Source organism: Delphinus delphis, chromosome 18 (assembly GCF_949987515.2).
Source record: "Delphinus delphis chromosome 18, mDelDel1.2, whole genome shotgun sequence".
NCBI lineage: Eukaryota > Metazoa > Chordata > Mammalia > Artiodactyla > Delphinidae > Delphinus > Delphinus delphis.
The window spans coordinates 77,773,303-77,800,756 of NC_082700.1; the positions used below are offsets into that span (position 1 = coordinate 77,773,303).

The 27,454-nt window shown below is 47.6% G+C and overlaps 1 protein-coding gene across 1 annotated transcript in view; it reads left to right on the plus strand.

The window, feature by feature from the left end:
* Positions 1-23,208, plus strand: part of CUL4A (cullin 4A) — a 44,757-nt gene extending 21,549 nt beyond the window's left edge. The window contains exons 10-20 of the mRNA XM_059995872.1: positions 21-139; positions 3,182-3,374; positions 4,695-4,799; positions 5,098-5,208; positions 5,291-5,376; positions 5,952-6,059; positions 15,930-16,043; positions 18,140-18,245; positions 18,368-18,540; positions 21,132-21,284; positions 22,313-23,208. Coding sequence (XP_059851855.1) covers positions 21-139; positions 3,182-3,374; positions 4,695-4,799; positions 5,098-5,208; positions 5,291-5,376; positions 5,952-6,059; positions 15,930-16,043; positions 18,140-18,245; positions 18,368-18,540; positions 21,132-21,284; positions 22,313-22,408 — 1,364 coding nt within the window. The 3' untranslated portion in view covers positions 22,409-23,208. The remainder of the gene's footprint in view (positions 1-20; positions 140-3,181; positions 3,375-4,694; positions 4,800-5,097; positions 5,209-5,290; positions 5,377-5,951; positions 6,060-15,929; positions 16,044-18,139; positions 18,246-18,367; positions 18,541-21,131; positions 21,285-22,312) is intronic.
* The last annotated feature ends 4,246 nt before the right edge of the window (positions 23,209-27,454 follow it).

Below are 27,454 nucleotides of genomic sequence, written 5' to 3' on the forward strand. Positions count from 1 at the left end.
ACATTGCCGTGTGATCTCAGGGCTGGACCACCTGTTGGATGAGAACAGAGTGCCTGACCTCACTCAGATGTACCAGCTGTTCAGCCGCGTGCGGGGCGGCCAGCAGGCGCTGCTGCAGCACTGGAGCGAGTATATCAAGGTGCGTGGCCATCGGTCGGGCTCTGTGAGGGACGGGCGTGGGGCCAGCATCACACATCTCCCTCCAGGTCCCCCGTGCACAGGAGTTTGAGGGATGAATACCGTCCGGGTGTAAACACGTTTTAAAAGCTGCCATTTGGCCGTTTGTCGTCAGTGTAAGTATTGGGTTGGCCAAAAAGTTCCTTCGGTTTTCAAGTAGAAATAAAAGACACATTTTTCATTTTCACCAAGAACTTTATTGAACAACTTATTCACTGTTTTGTTCCACTACCTTCTGCCATTCTTCAGGCAACTTCATAATTCCGTCGTCCTAAAACTTTTTACCTTTTTCAGCAGAGAACTGTTCAGGTGCCTTTCACTGTCTTCCAGGGAATTGCATTTTTTTTCATTAAGAGAATTTTGTAAAGACTGAAATAAATGGAAATCTGAAGGTGCAATGTCTGGCGATACGGTGGATGAATCAGAACTTCCCAGCCAAGCTGTAACAGTTTTTGCCTGGTCATCATAGAAACATACGGTCTTGCGTTATCCTAATGGAAGATTATGTGTTTTCTGTTGACTAATTCCAGACACTTTTCATCAAGTGCTGCTTTCAGTTGGTCTCATTGGGAGCAGTACCTGTTGGAATTAATCGTTGGTTTTCCGGAAGGAGCTCATAATAGAGGACTCCCTTCCAATCCCACCCCACACACAACATCACCTTTTTTGGATGAAGACTGGCCTTTGGTGTGGTTGGTGGTGGTCCATTTCACTTGCCCCACGATCTCTTTACTGTACAGTATCCACTCATTACTGTACAGTATCCACTTTGCATCGCCCGTCACAATTTGTTTTAAAAACGGAACGTTTAAGTAGAGAATTATCTGCGGAAATACCATCAAGTAGGTTTTTTTTCACTTAACTTACGTGGAACCCAAACATCAAAGCGATGAACATAACCGAGCTGGTGCGCATGACGTTCAGTGCTTGCTTTGGGGAGTTTGAGTATTTTGGCTCTCTGCCCCGTGGTGTAGCATTGATTGTTCTCAATGAATGTCCCGATTTGATCGCTATCAGCTTGAACTGGTCTGCTCGACCGGAGCCTCGGCCAGCGAGAAATCTCCAGCACAGAACTTCGCGAGCCACTTTTGACACGTTCGCTCAGTCACAGCACCTTCTCCATACACGGCACAAACCTTTTTTGTGCTTCAGTTGCGTTTTTACCTTTCTTGAAATAAAGCACAATATGCCGAGAATGTTGTTTTTTCTTCCATCTTCAGTATTAAAAGGGCTGCACAGAGATTCACCAATTGTGATGTCTTTTTTTAAATGCACGCTGACGTGACAGCTGTCACATACAGTCTAACAAAATTGTTTTGAATGAAGTTAAAGACAGCTAAGCGCTACTAGAGCCATCTTGCAGAAGAAACTGAACGAACCTGTTGGCCCACCCGATACTAGCTGAGCTCTACAATTGAGGTTTTCAGAAGTTGTTTTTGTGAATCTGCTGTATAAACGTGATCTCATGCCTTTGCTCAGTGGGAACTCTCACGTATTTCGGTATGTCAGGTGGGTGTGTATGCTACTTTGTTTCCTAGAAATCCAGGATTTATTATGTAAGCATGTGCTTGCGGGTTTCTGCGTGTGTATGCGTGCATGTGCGTGTGTGTATGGTTATCAGAAGGCAACAGGGGAGATCCTTGAGGTGCTGACTGCTTGTCCTCTTGGCCGTGGGTGTAGATGACACACACAGGTGATGCCTGCCCAGGCGACGCACACACAGGGAGCTACAGGCGAACACCGCGACCCGTCGGGGTGGAACGGGTGGGCTGTGTCAAGGCCAGTGTCCTGGCTGGGGCGCTGCTCAGTAGCTTCCCACAGGGCACCGTCGGGGAGACGAGGCTTAGTGTGCGAGGACATCGCCACTGTTTCTGCTGCACGTGAATCTGTGACTGTCACAGGGAAAATTCAGCTGAGGAAAAAGATAAAGGAAATAATCAGGCCTGAAGTCACATGTTGGTCTGCATGTGGCCAGCTTGGACACACGCACACACGCACACATGCCGCCAGGATTTTGTGTGGTTGCACTGAGCTGAAAGGCATAGGCGGCTCACGCTGGGTCAGCACTGGAGCTTTACGTTAAGAAAGGCCAGTGGAGATTTAGGGTTTTGCCGACCAGTAGTCCTGAGAGAACAGGAGCGGGTGCTGAACACAGGAGCTCACCTTTGCAGTGTCCATTCTCGGCAGGAAAAGTCAGTGTGTGAACACGGTTCCGAGGGTCCACTAATGATAAGCAGTTACGCCGTGACAGCACAGTGTTTCCTCACAAAATAAAGCTGACCCTCATGTGTCGTGGTCTTATGTACATTATTTTAAAATCCTGTCAGTGTGAAGGGGTACAGAGTGAAGAGTGAGTCCCTCCTGCCCCTGCTGGTCATGCCCTGTCCCTCTCCAGAAGGTCTTTATGCCATGCCATTTGTACCTTTTCACCAGCGATCAGCCTCCACGGGCACCTTTGACGTGCAACTGTGTGTGTTTCCTGTGAAGATGTGTCTTACATTGAACCACGGTTGTGTTCAGTGTCTCTTCAGCTGGTAGTTTTTCGTCAGATAGCAAACTGTTGTTGTCACGCACAGGCTTTTCGTAATGTTTAAATAGCATCTTTAAATTAAAAATACAGGCTAAGAACCAGGCTCTAAACCACCCACGGTTAGAAGTGAAGGGGAAAGAAAACTATAGTCAGGAAGTCCAAATAGGTGTATCAGGTTAAGGGGGTTACTTTCTATTTGAGGAATTTATAAGTAAAAGTTTTTTCTTCGGAAAGCAGCAGACGTTTCCCCAGCAATTGACAAATTCCTCCAGAAGCAGAATCGTAACCCTAAAGCATTAGTTGCACACCCACTTAATTTGTAGAAGGTGGACTAAATTTGTGGAACCTTTGCAACTATTTAGTGTTTAACACCAGGAGTGATTAATTTCTATAAACTATCATGATTGTTTGATAGCAGGAGAAAAATTGTGTTGTACCGGAAACCTGTTGATGACTTGGGGTATGTTTTTGCAGACTTTTGGGACAACAATCGTTATCAATCCTGAAAAAGATAAAGATATGGTGCAGGACCTGCTGGATTTCAAGGACCGAGTAGACCACGTGATAGAAGTGTGCTTCCAGAGGAACGAGAAGTTCATCAACCTGATGAAGGAGTCCTTCGAATCGTTCATCAACAAGAGGCCAAACAAACCTGCAGAGCTGATCGGTAGAAACACACGCTTCTATCCTTTTCTTAACAGGGGATAAAGCAGAGTTCCAGTAGATGGTTTCCCAAAGGTTCAGCCTCCGTATGGGGAGGGCAGGGCACATGCCTCAACAGGACACACCTTCCCAAAAAACCACGCACACAGGTGTGTGCTTATAGGTGTATTGGATACATATGTAAGTGCGTGGTACTTGCATAAGGGTGAATGTAGTTGTGATTTTGTAAGGAAATGGAGCTTGACATCATAAGAGAGGAAGGGACATAAAGATTTATCCTAGTTTGTACTACTCCCAGCTCCAGAGTTGTTTTTGTAAGGATGAGCCCTGATTCTCTATGTCGACTACAAGCCAGTGATTTCTGCTCAGAAATTGGATTGAGGTTTGTTACATATGAACGTCACGAGGTTATGAGGATAACTATCAATCTCTAGATAATACTTAACAGGAGATGCTATTTAGTCACTACCTTTGTATCCTCCGGTCAGTATTAAAGTACGGTAAAATTGAATGACGTCTCAGGAGATAGCATATTTTAAGATGAAACAGTTTTTAAATTACCACTTTATATAATTATTTCATGATAATATCAAAATATTTTAGGATTCACAGAATTTCATTAGTGAGTAAATTTTTTTAATTTTTTTTTTGAGACTGACAGGAGGCAAAGGGCAGGGGAGGCGTGATGCAGACTTGGGCTCTGTTGAGGGTTGTTGAAAACGTGTGGTGGGAACATGGGGTCACTGTACCAGTGACTACTTCTGTGTGTGTTCAGAATATTTCGTAATAAAGAATGATAAGGGGAAAAAAGCAACAAGAGGAGAAGTTTAAAGGCAATTTAATTTAGCCTTTGAACCACTTTATGGATTGCGATTTCTCTAAAGATGGGTTCAGACTCTTGGGAGCTTGGGTTCTGCCTTCCTTAAGCCAGGTCATGGTGGGTTCGTGTATCTCAGAAACAAGAAGCCCAAGCAGAACTGCTCTGTCCCTGCATTGTCAGCCCTGAGAAGAGTGCGTTCTCTTGAGAAAGTCTCACCCGGATGTATCACAGCACATCTTGAAGATGGGGTACTGCAATTTCTGGAGCACTCATGGGTCATGAGCCCCAGCATGGGATCAAAGTGTTTGTTCTCCGTGCCCTGAAAGTACAGATCTTAGAAAATCAGGTGTTTGCCTTTTTATCTCATAATAATGTCATTTTGGAAAGGTTCCAGAGTGTTACTGTTCAGTTTTTATGTGGAGAAATCAAATCTCTTCCTTCATCTATTTAGAATATGTATTATATAAAGAATACTTACTTTTCAAATAATTGAACCTCTTACAGCAAAGCACGTTGATTCAAAATTGAGAGCAGGTAATAAGGAAGCAACGGACGAGGAGCTGGAGAGGATCCTGGACAAGATCATGATCCTATTCCGGTTCATTCACGGTGAGCGGGGCTCGCGGCATCTCCTCACCGCCGGGCACAGAGGACGCGGTGTCCACAGAGCGTCTGTAGTCGGGCCCCATCTTCTGTTGAGAAAAACAGGAATGTGTCCGCTTCGCTGTTACCACAGGGACTAGGGTGACGGCTGCCACGAACTGAGTGAGGTGTTTGTGGGGATTCAGTGGGTAGAGCTGGCTGGCGTCAGGGTGGACGCCCCTCCGGCTGTCTCAGCTGTCGAGGTGAACGTTTGCATGGTGGCTATCTAATGACTTAACGTTTGTCCTCACTTGCTCATAAATAGGTAAAGATGTCTTTGAGGCATTTTATAAGAAAGATTTAGCAAAAAGACTCCTCGTTGGAAAAAGTGCCTCCGTTGATGCTGAAAAGTCTATGCTGTCGAAGCTGAAGCACGGTGAGCGCGGGGGGCGGGGGTGGGGCTTGGTGCCCCATGGGTGTTCTCCCAGGATGCTCACCTGCAGTCCGCTTGTGTCCAGAGTGTGGGGCTGCTTTCACCAGCAAGCTGGAAGGCATGTTCAAGGACATGGAGCTCTCTAAGGACATCATGGTTCATTTCAAGCAGGCAAGTTGTGTTCTTGTCAAGTAAAACAGCTTTTTAAAAAGTATCCTATTTTAAATGGTGAGAAATGATTATGTAAATTATGTACATAAGTGTGTGAATTGTGTAGAATCCTCGTCCTTAAAAATTACACCGTTAACATCTCACATATTCAAAAAACTTAAATTCAAAATGAAAAAGAAAAATAATCCCTGGGAGTTCCCTGGCAGTCCAGTGGTTAAGACTCCACTCTTTCACCACCAGGGGCCCAGATTCAGTCCCTGGTTGGGGAACTAAGATCCCGCGAGCTGTGCAGTATAGCCAAAAAAAGAAAAAGGGAAAATAATCCCTAAAATTGCACACTAAAAATTTGACTTAAATGATTTTAATGGTCCTTATTTGACTAAAGAAGAGAAAACATTTCTAGTGACTTTAGAACAGGGTGTGTGGTTTTGGTGAAATATGTTCCAGGGACTAAAATAAATGAAAACACAAGGTAAACTGTACTTTGAAAATGACACCATTTACTTTTTAATGAATTAATTCTTTTTGGTGATATTCTAAAGTAATCATTCTGTCCTGATTTTCTTTATTTTTAGTATATGCAGAATCAAAGTGACCCAGGCTCTATAGACCTGACAGTGAACATACTTACGATGGGATACTGGCCGACATACACCCCCATGGAAGTACATCTAACTCCAGAGGTAAGCGTTTTAAAGCCCGAATGCCCTTTGTTATTCATATACTGGTGCTCCAGAGCCCCACGGACCTCCCCCTTGTAGCACCCATGCCGGCACAGATGTGCTCTCTTTCAAGGAGTGTTTAAATCACGCACTTGGTCAAAACCCCGGTCGTCTCTGTCTAAACAGTGTTCGCAGTAGACGCTTTTTGTCTCCGTGTCCACAGGCCGCCCGTGAAGAAGGTGCTGGCACAGGCGCTTTTTAAAAAAGTTCCTGCATGCGGAGCCATGGGCCTCCTTGTCTGGCTGTCCCTCCCGCCCGTTGTAGACAGTGCCAGGGTCCCGCGAGGGGCAGGGGATGGTGCGTGTGCCAGCCATCACTCTGGTTCTCTGGGGACGTGCGGGTACTGGGGAGAACCCTGAGCTCGGGCACGGAACATGCAGAGAAGGAAGCAGCACCTGGACCGCTGGTCAGGGCGCCAGCTGGCTGGTGCCAGGCCTCCAGGAAGAGCGCTGGGCATGGAGCCCTGGACCCTGGGAGCTGGGGCAGAGCACTGCCTCTTGGAGCCCTTCTTCCTGTTTTCAAGACAGTATCTTTCCTTGGCTGTTCTTCTGTTTCTGACCCCACTAGTCAGTTGCCTTTGTGGTTTTCTTCTCTTTTTTCCCTTCCCTCCATCCTGAATGCTGATGTTCTCTGGAAGCCCCCTCCACTTCCTTCCCCTTGCGCACATGCCCCACCCAGCCTCCAGCCTATGTGTCTGCTTGCCCCAAGGGACCTCCACAGCCATGGGCTCGGCCCTCCCTCCCTGAATCTCTCCACCCGATGGAAGGCTCTGAGGCATGCCACATGCACCCGGTTCTCTCGTGCTCCCGGGCCCAGGTGTGACCCTCCCAGTGGAACCTCTTCTGCAGAAAACCACCACGCCCCCCCACCGTCTGGGAGACACTTGTCTCCCCAGTCACCTTCGCCAGAAGACACCCCTTACCTCCTCCCCCCGGGCGTACCCCACTCATGGTGCTGCAGGTCTGTTCAGTTGTATCAAAATAGTTCAGGCTGAGAGAGCCTCATCCACCAGAGGGCAGACAGCAGAAGCAAGAAGAACTACAGTTCTGCAGCCTGCGGAAGGAAGACCACATGCACAGAAAGGTAGACAAAATGAAAAGGCAGAGGACTTTGTACCAGATGAAGGAACAAGATAAAACCCCAGAGAAACAACTAAATGAAGTGGAGGTAGGCAGCCTTCCAGAAAAAGAATTCAGAATAATGATAGTGAAGATGATCCAGGACCTTGGAAAAAGAATGGAGGCAAAGATTGAGAAGATGCAAGAAATGTTTAACAAAGACCTAGAAGAATTAAAGAACAAACAAACAGAGATGAACAATACAATAACTGAAATGAAAAATACACTAGAAGGAATCAATAGCAGAATAACTGAGGCAGAAGAGCAGATAAGTGACCTGGAAGACAGAATGGTGGAATTCACTGCTGTGGAACAGAATAAAGAAAAAAGAATGAAAAGAAATGAAGACAACCTAAGAGCCCTCTGGGACAATATTAAATGCAACAACATTCACATTATAGGGGTCCCAGAAGGAGAAGAGAGAAAGGACCTGAGAAAATATTTGAGGAGATTATAGTCAAAAACTTCCCTAACATGGGAAAGGAAATAGCCACCCAAGTCCAGGAAGCACAGAGAGTCCCATACAGGATAAACCCAAGGAGAAACATGACAAGACACATAGTAATCAAATTGGCAAAAATTAAAGGCAAAGAAAAATTATTGAAAGCAGCAAGGGAAAAACGACAAATAACGTACAAGGGAACCCCCATAAGGTTAACAGCTGATTTCTCAGCAGAAACTCTACAAGCCAGAAGGGAGTGGCATGACATATTTAAAGCGATGAAAGGGAAGAACCTACAACCAAGATCACTCTACCCAGCAAGGATCTCATTCAGATTCGATGGAGAAATCAAAAGTTTCACAGACAAGCAAAAGCTAAGAGAATTCAGCACCACCAAACTAGCTCTACAACAAATGCTAAAGGAACTTCTGTAAGTGGGAAACACAAGAGAAGAAAAAGACCTACAAAAACAAACCCATAGGAATTAAGAAAATGGTCATAAGAACATATGTATCAATAATTACCTTAAACGTGAATGGATTAAATGCTCCAACCAAAAGACACAGGCTCGCTGAATGCATACGAAAACAAGACCCATACATATGCTGTCTGCAAGAGACCCACTTCAGACCTAGGGACACATACAGACTGAAAGTGAGGGGATGGAGAAAGATATTCTATGAAAATGGAAATCAAAAGAAAGCTGGAGTAGCAATACTCGTATCAGATGAAATAGACTTTAAAATAAAGAACGTTACAAGAGACAGGGAAGGACACTACATAATGATCAAGTGATCAATCCAAGAAGATATAACAATTATATATGCACCCAACATAGGAGCACCTCAATACGTAAGGCAACTGCTAACAGCTGTAAAAGAGGAAATCAACAGTAACACAAGAATAGTGGGGGACTTTAACACCTCACCTACACCATCCAGACAGAAAATTAATAAGGAAACACAAGCTTTAAATGACACAATAGACCAGATAGATTTAATTGATATTTATAGGACATTTCATCCAAAAATGGCAGATTACACTTTCTTTTCAAGTGCACATGGATCGTTCTCCAGGATAGATCACATCTTGGATCATAAATCAATCTTTGGTAAATTTAAGAAAATCAAAATCATGTCAAGCATCTTTTCTGACCACAACGCTCTGAGATTAGAAATCAGTTACAGGGAAAAAAACGTAAAAATCACAAACACATGGAGGCTAAACAATACGTTACTAAATAACCAGGAGATCACTGAAGAAATCAAAGAGGAAATCAGAAATTACCTAGAGACAAATGACAACGAAAACACGCCGATCCAAAACCTATGGGATGCAGCAAAAGCAGTTCTAAGAGGGAAGTTTATAGCAATACAAGCCTACCTCAAGAAACAAGAAAAACTCAAACAAACAACCTAACCTTACACCTAAAGGAACTAGAGAAAGAGGAACTAAAAAACCCTGAAGTTAGCAGAAGGAAAGAAATCATAAAGATCAGAGCAGAAAGAAATGAAATAGAAACAAAGAAAACAATAGCAAAGATCAGTAGAACTAAAAGCTGGTTCTCTGAGAAGATAAACAAAATTGCTAAACCTTTAGCCAGACTCACCAAGAGGAAGAGGGAGCAGGACTTCCCTGGTGGTGCAGTGGTTAAGAATCTGCCTGCCAATGCAGGGGTCACAGATGCGAGTCCTGGTCCAGGAAGATCCCACATGCCGTGGAGCAACTAAGCCCACGCGCCACAACTACTGAGCCTGCACTCTAGAACCCACGTGCCACAACTATTGAAGCCCATGTGCCTAGAGCCTGTGCTCCGCAATGAGAGAAGCCACCGCGATGAGAAGCATGTGCACCACAACAAAGGGTAGCCCCCGCTCGCCGCAACTAGAGAAAGCCCGTGTGCAGCAACGAAGACCCAGTGCAGCCATAAATAAGTAAATAAAATTTTAAAAAAAAGGAAAAAGAGGGAGAGGACGCAAATCAATAAAATTAGAAATTAAAAAGGAGAAGTTACAATGGACACCGCAGAAATATAAAGCATCGTAAGAGACTACTACAGGCAGCTCTGTGCCAATAAAATGGACAACCTGGAAGAAATGGACAAATTCTTAGAAAGGTATAACCTTCTAAGAATGAACCAGGAAGAAATAGAAAATGTGAACAGATCAGTCACAAGTAATGAAATTGAAACTGTGATTAAAAATCTCCCAACAAACAAAAGTCCAGGACCAGGTGGCTTCACAGGTGAATTCTGTTAAACATTTAAAGAAGAGCTAACACCCATCCTTCTCAAACTCTTCCAAAAAATTGCAGAGGAAGGAACACTCCCAAACTCATTCTATGAGGCCACCATCACCCTGATACCAACACCAGGCAAACGTACTACAAAAAGAGAAAATTACAGATCAGTATCACTGATGAATTATACATGCAGAAATCCTCAACAAAATACTAGCAAACAGAATCCAACAACACATTAAAAGGATCGTACACCATGATCAAGTGGGATTTATCCCAGGGATGCAAGGATTCTTCAATATACGCAAATCAATCAAGTGATACACCATATTAACAAATTGAAGAATAAATACCATATGATCATCTCAATAGATGCAGAAAAAGCTTTTGACAAAATTCAACACCCATTTATGATAAACACTCTCCAGAAAGTGGGCATAGAGGGAACCTACCTCAACATAATAAAGGCCATATACAACAAACCCACAGCCAGCATCATTCTCAGTGGTGAAAAACTGAAAGCATTTCCTCTAAGATCAGGAACAAGACAAGGATGTCCACTGTTGCCACTATTCGACATAGTTTTGGAAGTCCTAGCCATGGCAGTCAGAGATGAAAAAGAAAAGGCATACAAGTTGGAAAAGAAGAAGTAAAACTGTCACTATTTGCAGATTGCATGATACTATACATAGAGAATCCTAAAGATGCCACCAGAAAACTCCTAGAGCTAAGCAATGAATTTGGTAAAGCTGCAGGATACAAAATTAATGCACAGAAATCTCTTGCATTCCTATACACTAACAACGAAAAATCAGAAAGAGAAATTAAGGAAACAGTCCCATTCACCAATGCAACAAAAAGGATAAAATACCTAGGAATAAACCTACCTAAGGAGATAAAAGACCTGTACTCAGAAAACTGACACTGATGAAAGAAATCAAAGATGACACAAACAGATGGAGAGATATGCCATGTTCTTGGATTGAAAGAATCAGTATTGTGAAAATGACTGTACTACCCAAAGCAATCTACAGATGCAGTGCAATCCCTAACAAATTACCAGTGGCATTTTTTTACAGAACTAGAACAAAAAACCTTAAAATTTGTGTGGAGACCCAAAAGACCCCGAATAGCCAAAGCAATCTTGAGGGGAAAAAAACGGAGCTGGAGGAATCAGACTCCCTGACTTCAGACTCTACTACAAAGTTACAGTAATCAAGACAATATGGTGCTGGCACAATAACAGAAATATAGATCAATGGAACAGGTTAGAAAGCCCAGAGATAAACCCACGCACCTATGGTCAACTAATCTATGACAAAAGGAGGCAAGGATATACAGTGGAGAAAAGACAGTCTCTTCAATAAGCGGTGCTGGGAAAACTGGACAGCTACATGTGAAAGAATGAAACTAGAACACTCCCTAACACCATACACGAAAGTAAACTCAAAATGGATTAGAGACCTAAATGTAAGACCGGGCACTAGAGAACTCTTAGAAGAAAACATAGGAAGAACACTCTTTGACATAAATCACAGCAAGATCTTTTTTGATCCACCTCCTAGAGTAATGGAAATAAAAACAAGAATAAACAAATTGGACCTAATGATACTTTAAAGCTTTTGCAAAGCAAAGGAAACTACAAACAAGACGAAAAGACAACCCTCAGAATGGGAGAAAATATTTGCAAGTGAATCAATGGACAAAGGATTAATCTCCACAATATATAAACAGCTCATGCAGCTCAATATTAAAAAAACGAACAACCCAATCCAAAAAATGGGCAGAAGACCTAAATAGACATTTCTCCCAAGATGACATACAGACGGCCAAGAGGCACATGAAAAGCTGCTCAACATCACTAATTATTAGAGAAATGCAAATCAAAACTACAATGAGATATCGCCTCACACCAGTTAGAATGGGCATCATCAGAAAATCTACAAACAACAAATGCTGGAGAGGGTGTGGAGAAAAGGGAACCCTCTTGCACTGTTGGTGGGAATGTAAATTGATACAGTCACTATGGAGAACAGTATGGAGGTTCCTTAAAAAACTAAAAATAGAACTACCATATGACCCAGCAATCCCACTACTGGGCATATACCCAGAGAAAACCATGATTCAAAAAGGCACATGCACCCCAATGTTCATTGCAGCACTATTTACAGTAGCCATGGCATGGAAGCAACCTAAATGCCCATCGACAGATGAATGGATAAAGAAGATGCGGTACATGTATACAATGGAATATTACTCAGACATAAAAAGGAACAAAATTGGGTCATTTGTAGAGACGTGGATGGCTCTAGAGACTGTCACGCAGAGTGAAGTAAGTCAGAAAGAGAAAAACAAATATCGTATGTTAATGCATATATGTGGAACCTAGAAGAATGGTACAGATGAACCAGTTTGCAGGGCAGAAGTAGACACAGATGTAGAGAACAAACGTATGGACACCAAAGGGGGAAAGCGGCAGGGGGTTGGGGTGGTGGTGTGATGAACTGGGAGATTGGGATTGACATGTATACACCGATGTGTATAAAATGGATAATAAGAACCTGCTGTATAAAAATAAATAAACTTCAAAAATTAAAAAAAAAAAAAACGCCAAACAATTCAGGCTTAGAGGAATTTGCAAGAACGGTTCAGGGTTCCCAGTACCCGCCACCACTCCCTAGCGCCGCCAGGCGTGCCCATCACACTCCCCATAATGTGCGTTGTTTCCTGATCCACTTGAGAGTAGGTTGCATCATGTCCTTTAATCACAGTACGTTAGAGGGGATTTCCTGGGAATAGAACCAGAGGACACTGCCAAGTGCAGAGAGTTGACGTGGATGTTCCGCCCCCATCCTGCATGTCGCCATATTCCGACTTTGTCAGTGTCCCAGCCGCGTCCCGCGTGGCGTTTTCTCTGGTTGCCAGGCCCAGCCCAGGCCCCCACGTCGCCCGCAGCCGTGTCTGCAGTCCCCTTCAGTGGGGGCAGCAGCACCCACTTCCTTCTCCCTCACGACGCAGGCCTTTTGGAACTGCAGGTGGCTCTCACAGGCTCCTGGCTTGCTGGCGGGTTAGACGCCGGCCGTGCAGGTCCCGCCGCGGTCTTCTCGGTCCCTGGGCCAGGGCCGCACGCTGTTCCTTTGCCCCTGGTGATGATGATACCTGTGCTCACCTGGTTAAGGTGTCAGCCGGTTTGTAGTTATCAAATAATTTGTGGGGAGAATTCGAGGACGATGTGAACCTCTTAGTCCCCATCAGACTCACTTGCCCGGGTCCATGCTCACCTACAAGTAGTGATCCCGTCCCATCTCCCGTTTCTCTCTGTTTAGAAGTTGGCATCCTCTTCCTAGGACGAGCCTTCCCCTCTGCCCCACGAATTTACTTATTTTTCCTCCGTCTCTGTCAGTGTGCACTCCTGGATTCTTACCTATTTGATGCTGAGATTACCCCACCTCTGGCTTGCGGGGGCTCGCCTAGCTCCTGTGCTTCAGCATGGACCCCTGCACTCTTGAGAACCTTGGTCTTCTAGCAAAAGGTGTTTGGGGCTTACCAAATACTCGTACTTGGTAAAATACACCTACAGTTTTGTGTACAGCTCAGTGGCATTAAGTTATGGAAAGTTCAGAACTTTTCCGTTATCCCAAACAGAAGCCCTGACCCAGTATGCAGTCCCTCCCATCCCCCATCCCCACTACACACACACACACGCACACACACACACACTCTCTCTCTCTCTCTCTCTCTCTCTGTCTCTCTCTCTGTCTCTGTCTCTCTCTCTCTCTCTCTCGCCCCCTCCCCCTCCCTCCTCCTCTCTCTCCTCTCTCTCCTCTCTCTCCTCTCTCTCCTCTCTCTCCCCTCTCTCCCCTCTCTCCCCTCTCTCCCCTCTCTCCCCTCTCTCCCCTCTCTCCCCTCTCTCCCCTCTCTCCCCTCTCTCCCCTCTCTCCCCTCTCTCCCCTCTCTCCCCTCTCTCCCCTCCCCAGACTTAGGCAACCACTGATCTACTTGTTCTGGATCTACTTGTTCTAGACGTTTGCTATAAATGAGATCGTACGTTGTGTGGCCTTTTCGGTTGGGCTTCTCGCACTAAGCATCATGTCCTCAGGGTTCATCCACGCCGTCGCGTGTGGCATCTTCATGCCAATTTAAGGCTGAATCACGCTCCACCGGGTACATGGACCACCTTCGTGTATCCATCCATCGATGGGCATGTGGGCTATTTCCACCTTCTGACTGTCGTGAACGATGCTCCTGTGAACATGTGTGTGCCGTGTTTGATTACCCGTTGTCGGCTTTTTGGGGTCTATCCCTAGGAGTAGAATTGCTGGTTCATGTGATAACTGTTCAACTTTTTTGACGAACTACCACCATTTTTCATAGCACCTACGCCATTTTATGTTCCCATCAGCAACTCACAGGGGTTCCAATTTCCACACCTCCTCACCAGCGTTTGTTATTTTTCATTTTTTATGACATAGTCCTCTTGGTAGGAATCGGTGTCTCATTTTGGTTAGACTTGCTTTTGCCTGGTGACTGATGACGTGGAGCATCTTGCCATGTGCTTATTGGCTATTTGTAGACCTTCTTTGGAGAATTGTCTATTCAAGTCCTCTGCCCATTTTTGTTTTTTAATTCAAAAGGTTTATTACTCGTCTGTTAATCCTGTTACATTTATTTATTCAGTTGTCTGCCCATTTTTTAATTGTGTTTTCTGTCTGTTAAGTGGTGAGAGTTCTTTCTGTGTTCCAGACATTAGATCCTTATCAGACATGTGACTTGCAGATATCTTCTGTGAGTTTTTTTATTTTCTTGATAGTGTCCTCTGCATAAAAGTTTTTAATTTTGATGAAGTCCACTTAATCTGTTTTTTTCTGTTGTTACTTGTACTTTTGGTCGTATCTAAAAAACTATTGCCAAATCCAAGGTCACGAAAATTTGTGCCTATGTTTTCTTCTAAGAGCTTTGTAGTTTTAATTATATTTAGGTCTTTGATCTTTGTTGAGCCTAGAACAGTTAACTGGCTAGTAAGCACCCAGTGTTAGCTGCTGCTACCTTATTATAATCATTATTATTATTTCCACTCCTGGGAATTAATCTCCAGGAAATAATTTTAAGAGACGTCTGCATTGGAAGGATTATCACACTGTTGACTTTTTTTTAGGTGTGAGATGGTACAGTAGACCCGTTTTCTAGAAGAGTCCTTGTCTGTTAGCTGTGTTCTGAAATACTTAGACATGCAGTGACATCATGCCTGGGACTTGATGTATTGAAGCTGGCTCATGGGTCCGTGGGGTGACTAGGAGCTGAGTTTGGAAGCGTGAAGAGGAGTTGCCAGGCAGCTGCGAGGCTGCGGGCCCAGGCCCTCATCCCTCGGCCCTGCTTTGCAGTAGCTCAGGTCCAGGTCCCGCTCCCTTAGCACCCCGTCCAGTGGGCTGGTGACAGTGCCGGCGAGCAGCTCCGGACCTGGCAGAGGGGTGGGAAGAGGAGGTGCACGCTGTGGAGTCGGGGGGGCCGGGCCCAGGGGAGGACTGAACCCCCTCCTAGGACCTGGGCCTCGGCTCTTGACACTGCCAGGGCCGAGTGGAGTGCGGGCCCTGGGGCTCTAGGGCGAGAAGACAAACCCAAAAAGACCCAGAAGGCGTGGTCGCCAGTTGGAGACGGGAATCCTCGTGATGAGGGTGTCGGGCGCCCGCCCGGGGGCAGGGGGAGGCTGCAGAGGGAGGCTGTCGAGAGGGGTCGGCTCACCAGGTGAAGCCTGATGAGAGCCGCGGGTGCTCCAGGGCACAGAGGCTGTGGGAGGGGCCGAGGAAGCCCCCGGGGGCTCGGGAGGGAGGTCCCAGCCTCACGTCCTGGACGGCGTCAGGAGCCCTCCCAGAAAGTACCACTGAAATCGCGACAACCTCAGGGCCCCAGCAGGTGGCGGCAGCTGTCAAAACACAGAACTGACTTTTCATTCAGCCGTGAACACTGAACAGTATGTGGTTCTTCAGGTTAAAGGTGTTTAGCATAATTAAATTTGTTGTTTCCTTGGCTTGACAGATGATTAAACTTCAGGAAGTATTCAAGACGTTTTATCTTGGAAAGCACAGCGGTCGAAAGCTTCAGTGGCAAACTACACTGGGCCACGCTGTGTTGAAAGCGGAGTTTAAAGAGGTAAGTCCTGTGTCTCCTGCACTTTTTACTTTTCTGAAGTATGTTAATAGAACGTTTTTTGATTGTGATTGAACTTTGGTAGCAAAGAAAGGAAGCGTTTACTCAATATAACTCAACACTGGCTTTTCAAAGGTCAATAAAATGAAACAGTCGAAGGATTACTATTCTAATCAATAAAAATTAATTAGAATAGAGAAGCATTTACCTAATTAAAAATAGAGCTGGGCTTCCCTGGTGGCGCAGTGGTTGAGAGTCCGCCTGCCGATGCAGGGGACGCGGATTCGTGCCCCGGTCTGGGAAGATCCCACATGCCACGGAGCGGCTGGGCCCGTGAGCCATGGCCGCTGAGCCTGCGTGGCTGGAGCCTGTGCTCCGCAACAGGAGAGGCCACAGCAGCGAGAGGCCCGCGTACCGCAAAAAAAAAAAAAAAAAAAAAAACTAAGGCTGTGAAGAGGCAGTTCATAAAAGTGAGACTGAAACTCTGACTAGGAAACTGACAGGCTACAACTAAAAGAGCAGCAGCCTCGCCCCCTGCGGGAAGGAGCCCGTGAGCCCTGCAGAGGGCAGTGGTGCTGCGTCTCAGAACCTGCAGTCACGGGCTTGGTTGCAAGTAGTTCCAACTCTGGGAATTCGTCTTCATAAAACATTTTCACAGATTAATGAGTAAGAATATTTGTTTCAGTGCTGTTATTAAAAGTGACAATTTAGGAAGGGAAAATGCATACAGTGTATTGATAAGTGAAAGAAACATGTCACAAAACAGTCCATATTCGAACTTAACTTCAATTTTGTAAACAAAATTCAATTATGTATACTGAGCCAAAAAATTACAGAATTACTGTTTTGCAGTTGTACTACGTTAACTATGCATTTTCATATAAATTAAATATACAATTACACATAAATTATCCGTACACATTTCATTGTGTGTTATTGTACAGGGTCATATACACAAAACCACACACGCTACATATAGTTCTTGCTTTTTCTTTTTTTTAATAAATTGATTTATTTGTTTCTTTTTTGGCTGCGTTGGGTCTTCGTTGCTGTGTGAGGGCTTTCTCTAGTTGTGGCGAGCGGGCATTGCGGTGCATGGGTTTCTCATCGCGGTGGCTTCTCTTGTTACGGAGCACGGGCTCTAGGCGTGCAGGCTTCAGTAGTTGTGGCTCGTTGGCTCAGTAGTTGTGGCTTGCGGGCTCTAGAGCGCAGGCTCAGTAGTTGTGGCGCCCGGGCTTAGTTGCTCCGCGGCATGTGGGATCTTCCCAGACCAGGGCTCGAACCCGTGTCCCCTGCATTGGCAGGCGGATTCTTAACCACTGCGCCACCAGGGAAGACCTCACATACAGTTCTTTAAGGTGTCGTGAGAGTTAAATCCCACGGTCCCCTTACTGTCCACACGCCCGACTGGGCCCAGAGGAAGCACTTGCACGGGGTGCCCCTCCCCACAGTGACCACGTGGCGAGTGTCCGTGGCAGGGGCTGGGTGACAGGAGGTGGGGCCCATGTCAGCTGCTGCAGTGGAGGGAGTATCGCGATAAGGCGGGTCACATGGCTTTGTGCATGTGACAGCGCTACGTCTGAGAAGCCACTATGTACCTTAACTTAATACTTTATTGCCAAGAAAATGCTAACTGTCGTGTGAGCCTTCAGCAAGTCCTAATCCTTTTCTGGTGGCGGGTTTGAAATACTGAGTCACCGACATGGGACACGGCACGGAAGGAGCAGGTGCTTGGAAAGGGAGCCGACAGACACGCAGACCTGCAGTCGAGCGAGGTGTGACGTGTGCGCCTGTTCGCAGGGTCCTTGTTCTCTTCATGCAGCATCAGCTGCGTCTCCTGCCAGCTTCCCCTCCAGCCCGGCCTCGTCACCGTGCCTTCTCGTGCTCTGTCCAGAGTTATTTCAAGAGAAGACTTAAGTGCACTCCTGAGTCATTTTATTCTTGTATAACTCATAACTTAATTTCTTCTTATTTGGTGTTCAATTAGTAATTCTTAGATTCCCCGCGCACACAAAGTTTGAGAGCAAAGAGCAGCCTCTTAAAGAGGTCTGCGGGGTGCGCGAACGCGGCGTCCCACGTGAGCTGTCCTTCTCTTCAAGGGGAAGAAGGAGCTGCAGGTGTCGCTGCTCCAGACGCTGGTGCTCCTCATGTTCAACGAAGGCGACGGATTCAGCTTTGAGGACATAAAGATGGCCACCGGGATAGGTAGGCACGCCTCCGCAGCGCGGGCGGCTTCGGGGAAGGGGACGTGGAGGCGCGGCCCCTGCTGGCTGCACCCGAGGTCGCGGCTGCCCGGGGTCCTGACCTGTGCGCTTTCTCCCACTCAGAGGGCAGCGAGCTGCGGAGGACGTTGCAGTCCCTGGCCTGCGGGAGGGCGCGCGTGCTGATCAAAAGTCCCAGAGGGAGGGAGGTCGAAGACGGAGACAGATTCGTCTTCAATGGAGAGTTCAAGCACAAGTTGTTTCGGATCAAGATCAATCAAATCCAGATGAAGGAAACCGTACGTGTACCCACTTTCTCTTCTGTTACACGGCACTCACCAGGGAGTCACTAGGTTTAGAGTAATTTCTCGACTCTAGGGTTCCAGAGCATGTTCTAAAGTGTCTAATTACATACGTCATGTCTAGGAGAGGGCTTATTTTAACGTAACTTTCATTACTTTATACTCACGACAGGGGCAAAAATCAGAAAGAAATGCATTTAACAGTTATGGTTCCTATTCACAGAAGTGGTGGGTAAATCAGATCTTCCCAGACCGCGTGCTGTTAGCGTGGAGAGCACGTCATTTCCAAAGCCTGGTGACCGCGTGCTGTTAGCGTGGAGAGCACGTCATTTCCAAACCTGGTGACTGGTCTCTTGATTTCTGCACAGCACTCAGCCATTCTCTCGGCCTCGCCTCCACCAGGTCCTGGGGTGGAAGTGGTGAGGGTCCTGGGAGTTGTGGACCCACCAGCAGCGCCTCTGGGATCCATGTACAGGTGGAGCATCTGTAGCTTTGATCAGGCTCTCGAGTGTCACGTGTCCGGAGCAGGTTCTGGACCTGCCCTCGGGCCTTCCCGATGCAGAAGCCCTGGTGCCGCAGGGCTGTGGTCAGCGTGTGGGCCAGGCGGGCAGATGCACCCTGGTGCCCATCTACAGAGCAGGTGTCAGCCGCCCCCTTGTACGTGTGGATGAGCGAGACAGCCTCGTGGGGAGGGAGGTAGTCCAGATGATGCACGGGCAGCTCTGAAGGTCTGAGGTGGCATCACAGACGCTCCTACACCTGCAGCGGGTCTGAGGCCTGCTGCCCTTCCCCCAGGAGCTCGGTGTTGCCCAGTCGGGAAGTATGTTCAGATCGTGCAAAAGAAATAGATCAATAAATGCGTGAAAGGTATTTAGTCTCATCAGTAGTTGTTTCAATTCAAATTAAAATAATATTCTATTTTTTGGCTATCAGTTTGGGAAATGTTTAAAAGTTTGATAGTGTCAGGAGTTGGCAAGAATATGAGAAAACGGGAATTTTTATTTTTTGAGATGTTTGGATTGGCACAGTGTTTTTAGTGGGTAATTCAACATATATGTTGAAGGTTTAATGCACGTAGCCTGTGTTCCATCTTTCTTACTATTAGGAATTTATACCAGAGTGACTAAAGGGTGTAAGATTCTGGACTTATAATTCCCAAGTGGGCCTGTCTGTCACCTCTCTTCCTCCAGAGGTGACCTCTCCTGCCACTTGAGTTTGCGGCTTTTCTCTGATGTACATGTGTAAACTTGTCTTAATGGGATCGCTCCACGTGCCATTTACATGCACCATTTTGTAAGCTGTTCCTGTTCTTCACCCTGGGCCTCTTTCCATGTCAGGACTTGGTTTTTAAGGGTGCAGAGTAATCCGTTGTGTGGCTCGAATCCGAGACTCCGTGGGGCCCATCTGCAGGGCCTGGCAGTGCCCCTGCCGAAAGGCAGTCAGGATGTTTCCATTCCTGGAAATCGGGTTATGCTGACCATCCTGTTCAAAACACTCCTGTTTCCCTGGCGGGGTTGTTTCTTGAGCGTAAACTCCTTGCCCTGGAATCGCTGCGTCAGAGAAGGTGAACTTTGTTGACTTGACCCCTCAGCCAGATTCCAGTCTCTGGCTCACAGGGGTCCTGACCTCCGTCCCCGGCCTTTGCCCACCCCGTTCTCAGGCACCGAAGTAGTTCACTGCCGTGTTAGTGTGACTTCCTTTGGTTCCTCTGAGCATCTCTTTGCCATTTAGGAGCTCGTACGAAGTAGGTAACCTTTCTAGTCTTCAGTTCTTCATCTTTTAGAATAAGTGTAACACCATCTCAGGGTGTGAGATTTCAGTGAAAATGCTTCTGCTTAAGCCTCTTGGCCGAGCGCCTGGAAGCACCTTATAGATGCTGGTCCGGCTCTTCGTGGGCGGCCGTTTGCAGTTTTCTCTTTTTAATTAACTGCTTGAATTCAAGTCACTGGTACATTTATTGTAATATTCCACCTCTGACTTGTGGGTATCCTGTTTATATTGAGGACATTAACCTTTGTCTTTTGTGCACATGATTTTGTCGTTCTGAGAGCGTTTCCCACATGACTACGGTGGGAAGTAGAGTCTTTTCTTCCACAGTTTCTGACTTGGGGGTCATCCTAAGAAAGACCTTCCTCTAACCCAAATTTTAAAAAACATTTACCTCTATTTTTCTAGTAGTTTATACATTTAAATCTTTCTGTGGGCAGTGTAGAAATTATTTTAGTATCAGAAAACATTGTAACCACCCTCCCTACTTTAAAAAGTGAGTTGATTCTCTGATAACCTATTGGAACTGTCACCGTTATTATAATCAGATTCTCACATTATGGGGTAGTTTCTCATTTCTGTTCTACAAGTTCTGTTGATCTATTTCATAGCCAGCACCAAAAGTCTTTTAATTAATGTACCTATTCCTGTAAATGTACTTATTTTGGTCCTGAAGTTAAACAGTTTCACTAGAACAAAACTGCAGCACAGGACAGGATCCACCCGCAGTGTGGCCTTTCTTTCAACAGAAGCTTATCAGACTCCACAGTCGGAGATAATCAGCACTGAAATACACTCTCGCTCCGGCTTCTCCCGTGCAGGTTGAAGAGCAGGCCAGCACCACAGAGCGCGTGTTCCAGGACCGGCAGTACCAGATCGATGCCGCCATCGTCAGGATAATGAAGATGAGAAAGACGCTGGGCCACAACCTGCTCGTTTCCGAATTGTATAATCAGCTGAAGTTTCCCGTCAAGGTGAGTGGCTGTCAGCTTAGGTCGCAGCACCCGTTGCACCCTTGGCAAAGCGCATACGAGTCTCACGACCTTTAGCATCGGACCATCTGTCCTCCGTTATAGCTGGTCACACACTACAGAAATCTCTATGTGTGTGTGAGAGTGGGGCTCCACCTGACCCCCGGTCACCGCTGGAGGGACACTAGGGCCCGGCTCTCTCTCCTCCCGCTGTTGTCACGTTGCCTCTGCCCGAGGACGTCTGCCCTAAAGCCTTCCGGCAGGCGTCCCAGTACCACCTGTGCGCCTGGGCAGAAGTTCTCTGAGGCCGTGCCGTCCAGCCCGGGCGGACCGGGGAGTGGACGGACACTGGACGGGCCAGTGGGCCCTCCTGTCCCCAGGGGGTCCTGTGCCCCGCCATGCTCTGCACCCCGTGGGGCCGGAGTCCCTGCCCCTGTACAGGAGGGACCCGGCGGTTCAACAGAGGCTGCAGAAGCGCCAGCTCTGCTCCGACAGGTGCTGGTATCGGCCCATCACTTGGGGTGGAGGGTCCACTCGGGCTCGGAGGCGACCGCGCAGACACGCCTCCAAATGCAGACGTGCCTGGTGCGTCCCCTTCCCAGGGGCACTGCCCACGTGGGGCATGTGTAAGTAGCACACGGTGATGGCAGGCGGCATCAGGGGCACCGTCCTCACGAAGGAAGGACACACCCCGGGCAGGCTCCGCCAGGCTGTGGTGCGCAGCGACGTCGGTGCCGTGCTCGCCGTTCACAGCCTCACACCCCCAACGGGCAGCCCTGCTCGGACGCCTCCACACGGATGGAAGCGCTTTGCTCACGATGTGACGTTAGCATTGTCTTTGGAAGCAGGCAGTTTTGGTCTGGCGTTTTATAATTGGCCTCTGATTATAAACAGTTCTTTGTAGATGGGTGTGTTGGTGCGTGGTATGTGCACATAACTGCAATCCCGGGCCTCGAGCGTGGCATCTCATATTCCCCTATGGTTGTAGCTTTAACGCCACTATAATGGGGGCTTTTGTTCTTCTTTTCCAGCCTGGAGATTTGAAAAAGAGAATCGAATCTCTCATAGACAGAGACTACATGGAGAGAGACCAGGACAGTCCCAACCAGTACCGCTACGTGGCCTGAGGCTCGTGGCGGCTCCTCCCGTGAGACACTAGAATGTATCTTTAGGGCAGAAACACTTCTGTGCTGTTTCCAGGACTTTCTGGTACTCAGCAGCATGGCTGCTTTGGGACTAGCAGGAAAGGGGGTCCTTGGCTCCTCCTTCACAGGCTCAAGGATTTGCAGGTGGCTTGTGTACCTTCCCTCCAGTTCTTCCTCCTGTTCTGTTAGGCGTTTGGATGGTTCCGTGGCTCTGCAGAGTGACTCTGAGGTCGGACAAGCAGATCCTGGTTTCTTAAAAGAGGCTCCTTTGTAAGCTGTGTTCTCGTGGCAGAAGCTCATGTTCGGTGTGTGTGTGTGAGACCCTCCGTGCTGCCCTTCTGTAGCTGCAGGGACACAAGCTCTTAGACCCAAAACAAGAACCCTTACTGGTGAACATTAGGAAGAAACAGTCACTGTTAAAGCTGGCTGGTCGATTATGCAGCCTGGATAGTAGCATCTGTTCCAGGTCTTTCAACAAGGGTTAACCTCTGAGGAGTGGCTTTCAGGATGGGGCTCCTTGGCGAGACCTCTGACGCACCAGGAGGACGCCACGTCCGACGTGTGTGATGCCGCGAGCCCGTCAGCGCCTTCACTTTTACTTCCACTGCGTCCCTCGTGGATTTTCTGTTTGAGGGTTTAGAGGGGGGCAGTGTGTGTGTGTTTGCTGTTCTAAGATTGAGTCTAGCAGCCCCGTTCTCTGCATTGGGGAACTGCTGTTTGATTTTTTCTAATTGCAGTGTTTGTACGATTGCGACAATAAAGTTTGGTTTTGTTTTCACGGCCCTGGGCAGGGTGGCTGTCCTCTGCTGTAACCACTGTAAACGTTTCGGAGGAGACTTGACGTTGTGAGCAGGGGTGACCTCGGCGGCACCTGCTTGCATTGCTGTGTGCGCGCAGCCTCGGCTGCGCGGTGGACGGTGACGTTCGTGTGGCACCTACAACAGACACTTCGCTGAGAGCATTTAAAAGCGCTTATATTTTACACAGTAGCAGGCTACATTTTGATTCAAAGCTACCAAAGGAATTTTGATCATGGTGTAAGTGTTGAAAGCAATATTTTCTGGAATATACCAAGTTTATATAATTTGATTTTTGTGCTAAATTATTAAAAGATTCTCCCTTTTTGAAACATGCGTGTTTAAAATATGACATCTTATGGGTTTCCATATGAAAATCCTCACTCTTTAAGTATCATCCTTATTTCTATATTTGTAAATTTTCATTTGTGAGTTCAGTAACAGGTGGTTGGTAAGAGACCAGATTAGACTTTAAGTTCATTATCTCTTGATTGTTGACATTGTAACTGAATGTAGACTTACCCTGAATAAAATTAGTTTCATTGGCCTTAAAATTACATTAATGCAACTGTGGCGCAAACAACACGTTCCTCCTCACCCTTCAGCGTGGCAGACGTCAGCCCCCGGCCCCCCGCCCTGGCCTCACTGTGTTTCACCTGTGCGCTTCCTTCAGGGTCACGTCACTCACGTGTCATTACAGTTAAAGGTCAGCGTGGGAAACTGGCAGTCGAGGAATGATTGAAAAGGAAAAGGCACGTAGGCGAAAAGCTACTAAATTGGAAGGAAGAAGGTGAGATGCTTTGAGGACTTTCCCGGGGAAGCCCTGAGCCTCAGGCAGGAGGTCGGGGCAGCGTGGGACGGTGTCAAACGTCCCCTTTAAAACAGACCCGGTGACTCTACAGTAACAGCGGGAAAGAAACAGGCAGGAGGAGTGGAGCGTTGTTTCAGACCTCTCCTGACGCAGGGCAGCGTCGGGGCAGAGCGGTCCGTGCGGAAACCGCGCCCGCGGGGCTGCAGCGGGGCGGGGCTGGGGACAGGCGTGTCGCCAAGGGTCCAAGAAATGAAACTAAATAGAAGAAAAAAAACTTGAGATGCGTCTTTTTTTGGAGTGGCAAAAAGTCTAATACGAATTAAGATCCCTTTGTTAAAAGACAAAGATAATTGACATTCTAAAAAATCGGGGGGTGGGGTGGGAACGTTTTTAAATAAAAACTGGCAAATTTGGGGGTCAGAATAAGGCAGTGCTGAGCATTTCGTGTGCACAGAACTGCCAGCCAGCCGGCCGTGGCTGTGCTCTCGGCTGTGCTCTCAGTCTGAGCCCAGAGCAGCTGGGGGTGAGGGGCGCCGTGGTCCCTGGCCCAGGAGGTGGTGGGTCGGGAAGGGCGCTTGCTGGGGCTGGGGCTGGGCTGGGGGCGGGAGGGGCTGAGGTAGGATCAGAGCTGGAGGACAGAGCGGTGGGTCAGAAGAAGCAGCGAGTGGTTGTGATGCCAGGGCGGCCATGCCCCCTGCCTCAGGCCCCAGGGAGCCGTGCCCGGTGACAGGTTAGGGTGGGCGAGCTGTTAGGCCAGGCAGGAGCTCTGCTGCCCAACACCCTGTCCCCCCGTTCCCTCCCTGGGGTCGGGGGTGACCCTCTGATGAGGTCGACCCTGGTCCAGCTCTCGCCTGGAAGTGGAACCTGCCCATCAAGAGACGGAGGGTCGAGGGGTCAGCAGAGAGGGCTGGGGGGACCAGGCCATCAGGGTAGGATGCGGAGCGCCGGGCTCAGACCCGTGGACCCTCGGGACGTGACCCCTCAGTTGCAGCGTGGAACAGTGGTCCCTCAGCTAAACTGACAAGCACATTGTTCGAATGTTCGAAAATGCCCGTACCCTTGACCCACCAAAGTCCACATCCCTTTTGATGTCCTGCCGCTCATGGGGAGGGAAGCCTGGCACCGGAACAGCACGCATAGAAAAAATCCTGAATGTCCTTGGACAGGACTTAGGTGGTGTCCGTCCAAACGTGTGACGCTGGGTCCCCCAGGCCTTCCCCAGAGTGAGATCCAGACGCTGATGGAGCGGATGTCGCATGGGAGGGAGAGGTGTGGCCACGGTGGGGGGCAGAGCACCACCCCGTGCACGCGTGTGTGTATGTGTGCGTGCGCGCAGGTGCACAACAGCACACAGCTGTCCCCTCACGGTGGACTTCCAGGGCCAAGGGAAACTGTTCATTGCATACTGTACTGCTTGAATATTTGTCAAAACAAAAAGTTTGTAAATAAAATTCATCCAAATTGTTAAGAAAAACAAAATGGCCCCGCATACCACACCCATAGCATCCTGCCCCTACCGTGGAGGGCGTGGTCAGCCCACCCAGAGGAGGCCCAGCGCCCCTCGCCCCTCTTCCTCCTCTAGTCAGTTGTGTCCTCTTCAGTTCCTTCATAGTAAGTCACACATTCCAGCCTCCATGTACCTGGCTCAACTTTTCTCAAGAGCGTCTAGTATGAAAATGAGGAAATGAAGGCCCATATTCTTCCCCATGATTCCTCCCCCTTCCAGTTTCTGACAGCTCTTGTCACATCATGTTTATATATTTATACATATTAAACTTTGCATGTTTTGTCTAAACGTTGCAAACTCGCAAAAGGCATTTACGATCATCTGTTAACTCACCCTGGAACCCCGGAGTGAAGTGTGATTCTGTACCCGGGCCGCTCAGAGTCTGAGCACAGGGATGAATAAGCTCTCTTCTTCCAAACGCCATCAAACGCTCAAAGTTCATGTCATATTTTAACTTGCTTTATATTTGGACTCTGGTCCAGGTTTTGTCTTCCCTGGACATTTTAAAATAAAAATTTTAAGTAAAAATATAGCAATTTTTAATGCTATTGACAAAAAAACCCACACAAACCTTTGTCTTATCACTACGATCTGCAGTTTTCTTATTAAACTCTGCACGAATCCAGTTTCTTCTCAAAGACCTTTTCCTCAGAACCTGATGCCTTCCGACCGGCGGCGTGGCTGGCGTCCCCTGCTCCCCAGCCCCCAGCCTTCATTTCACTTATTTTCCTGATGCGTTTTTACTAAAGTGATCCTCACATGACTTCCTCGGCAGAAAGGCACAGGAGGAAAACGTTCTGAATCCTTGCTTGTCTGACTTACTTTGCCTTCGTGTTAGTAGTTTGGCTGCATATGAAGTTCTAGGTTCGGGACTTCGCTGGCGGTCCAGTGTTAAAGAATCCGCCTTCCGATGCAGGGGACGCGGGTTCGATCCCTGGTCGGGGAACTAAGATCCCGCAAGCCACGCGGGGCAACGAAGCCCTCGCGCCGCAACTACCGAGCTGGCGCGCCGCGGTGAAAGATCCCGCATGCCACAACTAAGACCCGACACAGCCAAATAAATAAATAAATGAAGTTCTAGGTTCACGTCCTGGCCCAGAACTCGGAAGGACTCGCTCCCCAGCCTCTGATTTCCAGCTCTGAAGTTGGCTGCCGTTGTGTAACTAACCTGGTTTGTTTGGTTTTTTTCCACAGAATGTTTGAAATCTAGTCCCAGGTTTTCGTATTTCACAATATTGTGACATGGGGCCCGTTTTCATTTGTCCTGACAGGACCCAGTGAAACTCCCTCTTCAGAAGACTAGTGACTCACTCTGTCCTTTCTCCACTCACTTCCACAGGGCATCTTCCGCTCTGATCCTCCAGCTCTCACTTTCTTTAAGAGGAATTTTGTGACGAAAATAGGCCAGACGATCTTGAATGGAAACCCACAGCCCCCTCCCCTCCCTGCCCCGCCGTAAACTTTCCATTTCTGTTTCTGGTCAGTTCTTCCCCAGCGCAGTGGCCTCTAGATCAGTCTGTCACTTCCTGTTTCCTGATTACCCCCAATTTTAATAGGAGACTGTTGCTTTGTTTTGTTTTTATGGCTACAGTATGTTCTTGAAGTTCTGAGGGCACTAATTCAAATTTTTGAAGTTCTTTTCTCTTTCCGCACGTCTAGGGCAGGGTTGTAAACCTTTCCTGTAAAGAGCCAGACAGTAAACACTTCCTCCTTTGTGAGCCCCACAGAGTCGCTGTTAGGTGTTCTCTATTACTTTCCAACAACGTTACGTAAAAACCATCCTTAGTCCTCTCACACCAGCCACGAGCTTTGGCTTCTCAGATCCCCTCGAGGATCAGGGGTCGGGGGTTCTGTGCCCCCCGGTCCCCAGCACAGGATGCCCCACATTCTCTTGGTTGCTGGGGTGCGTGTGA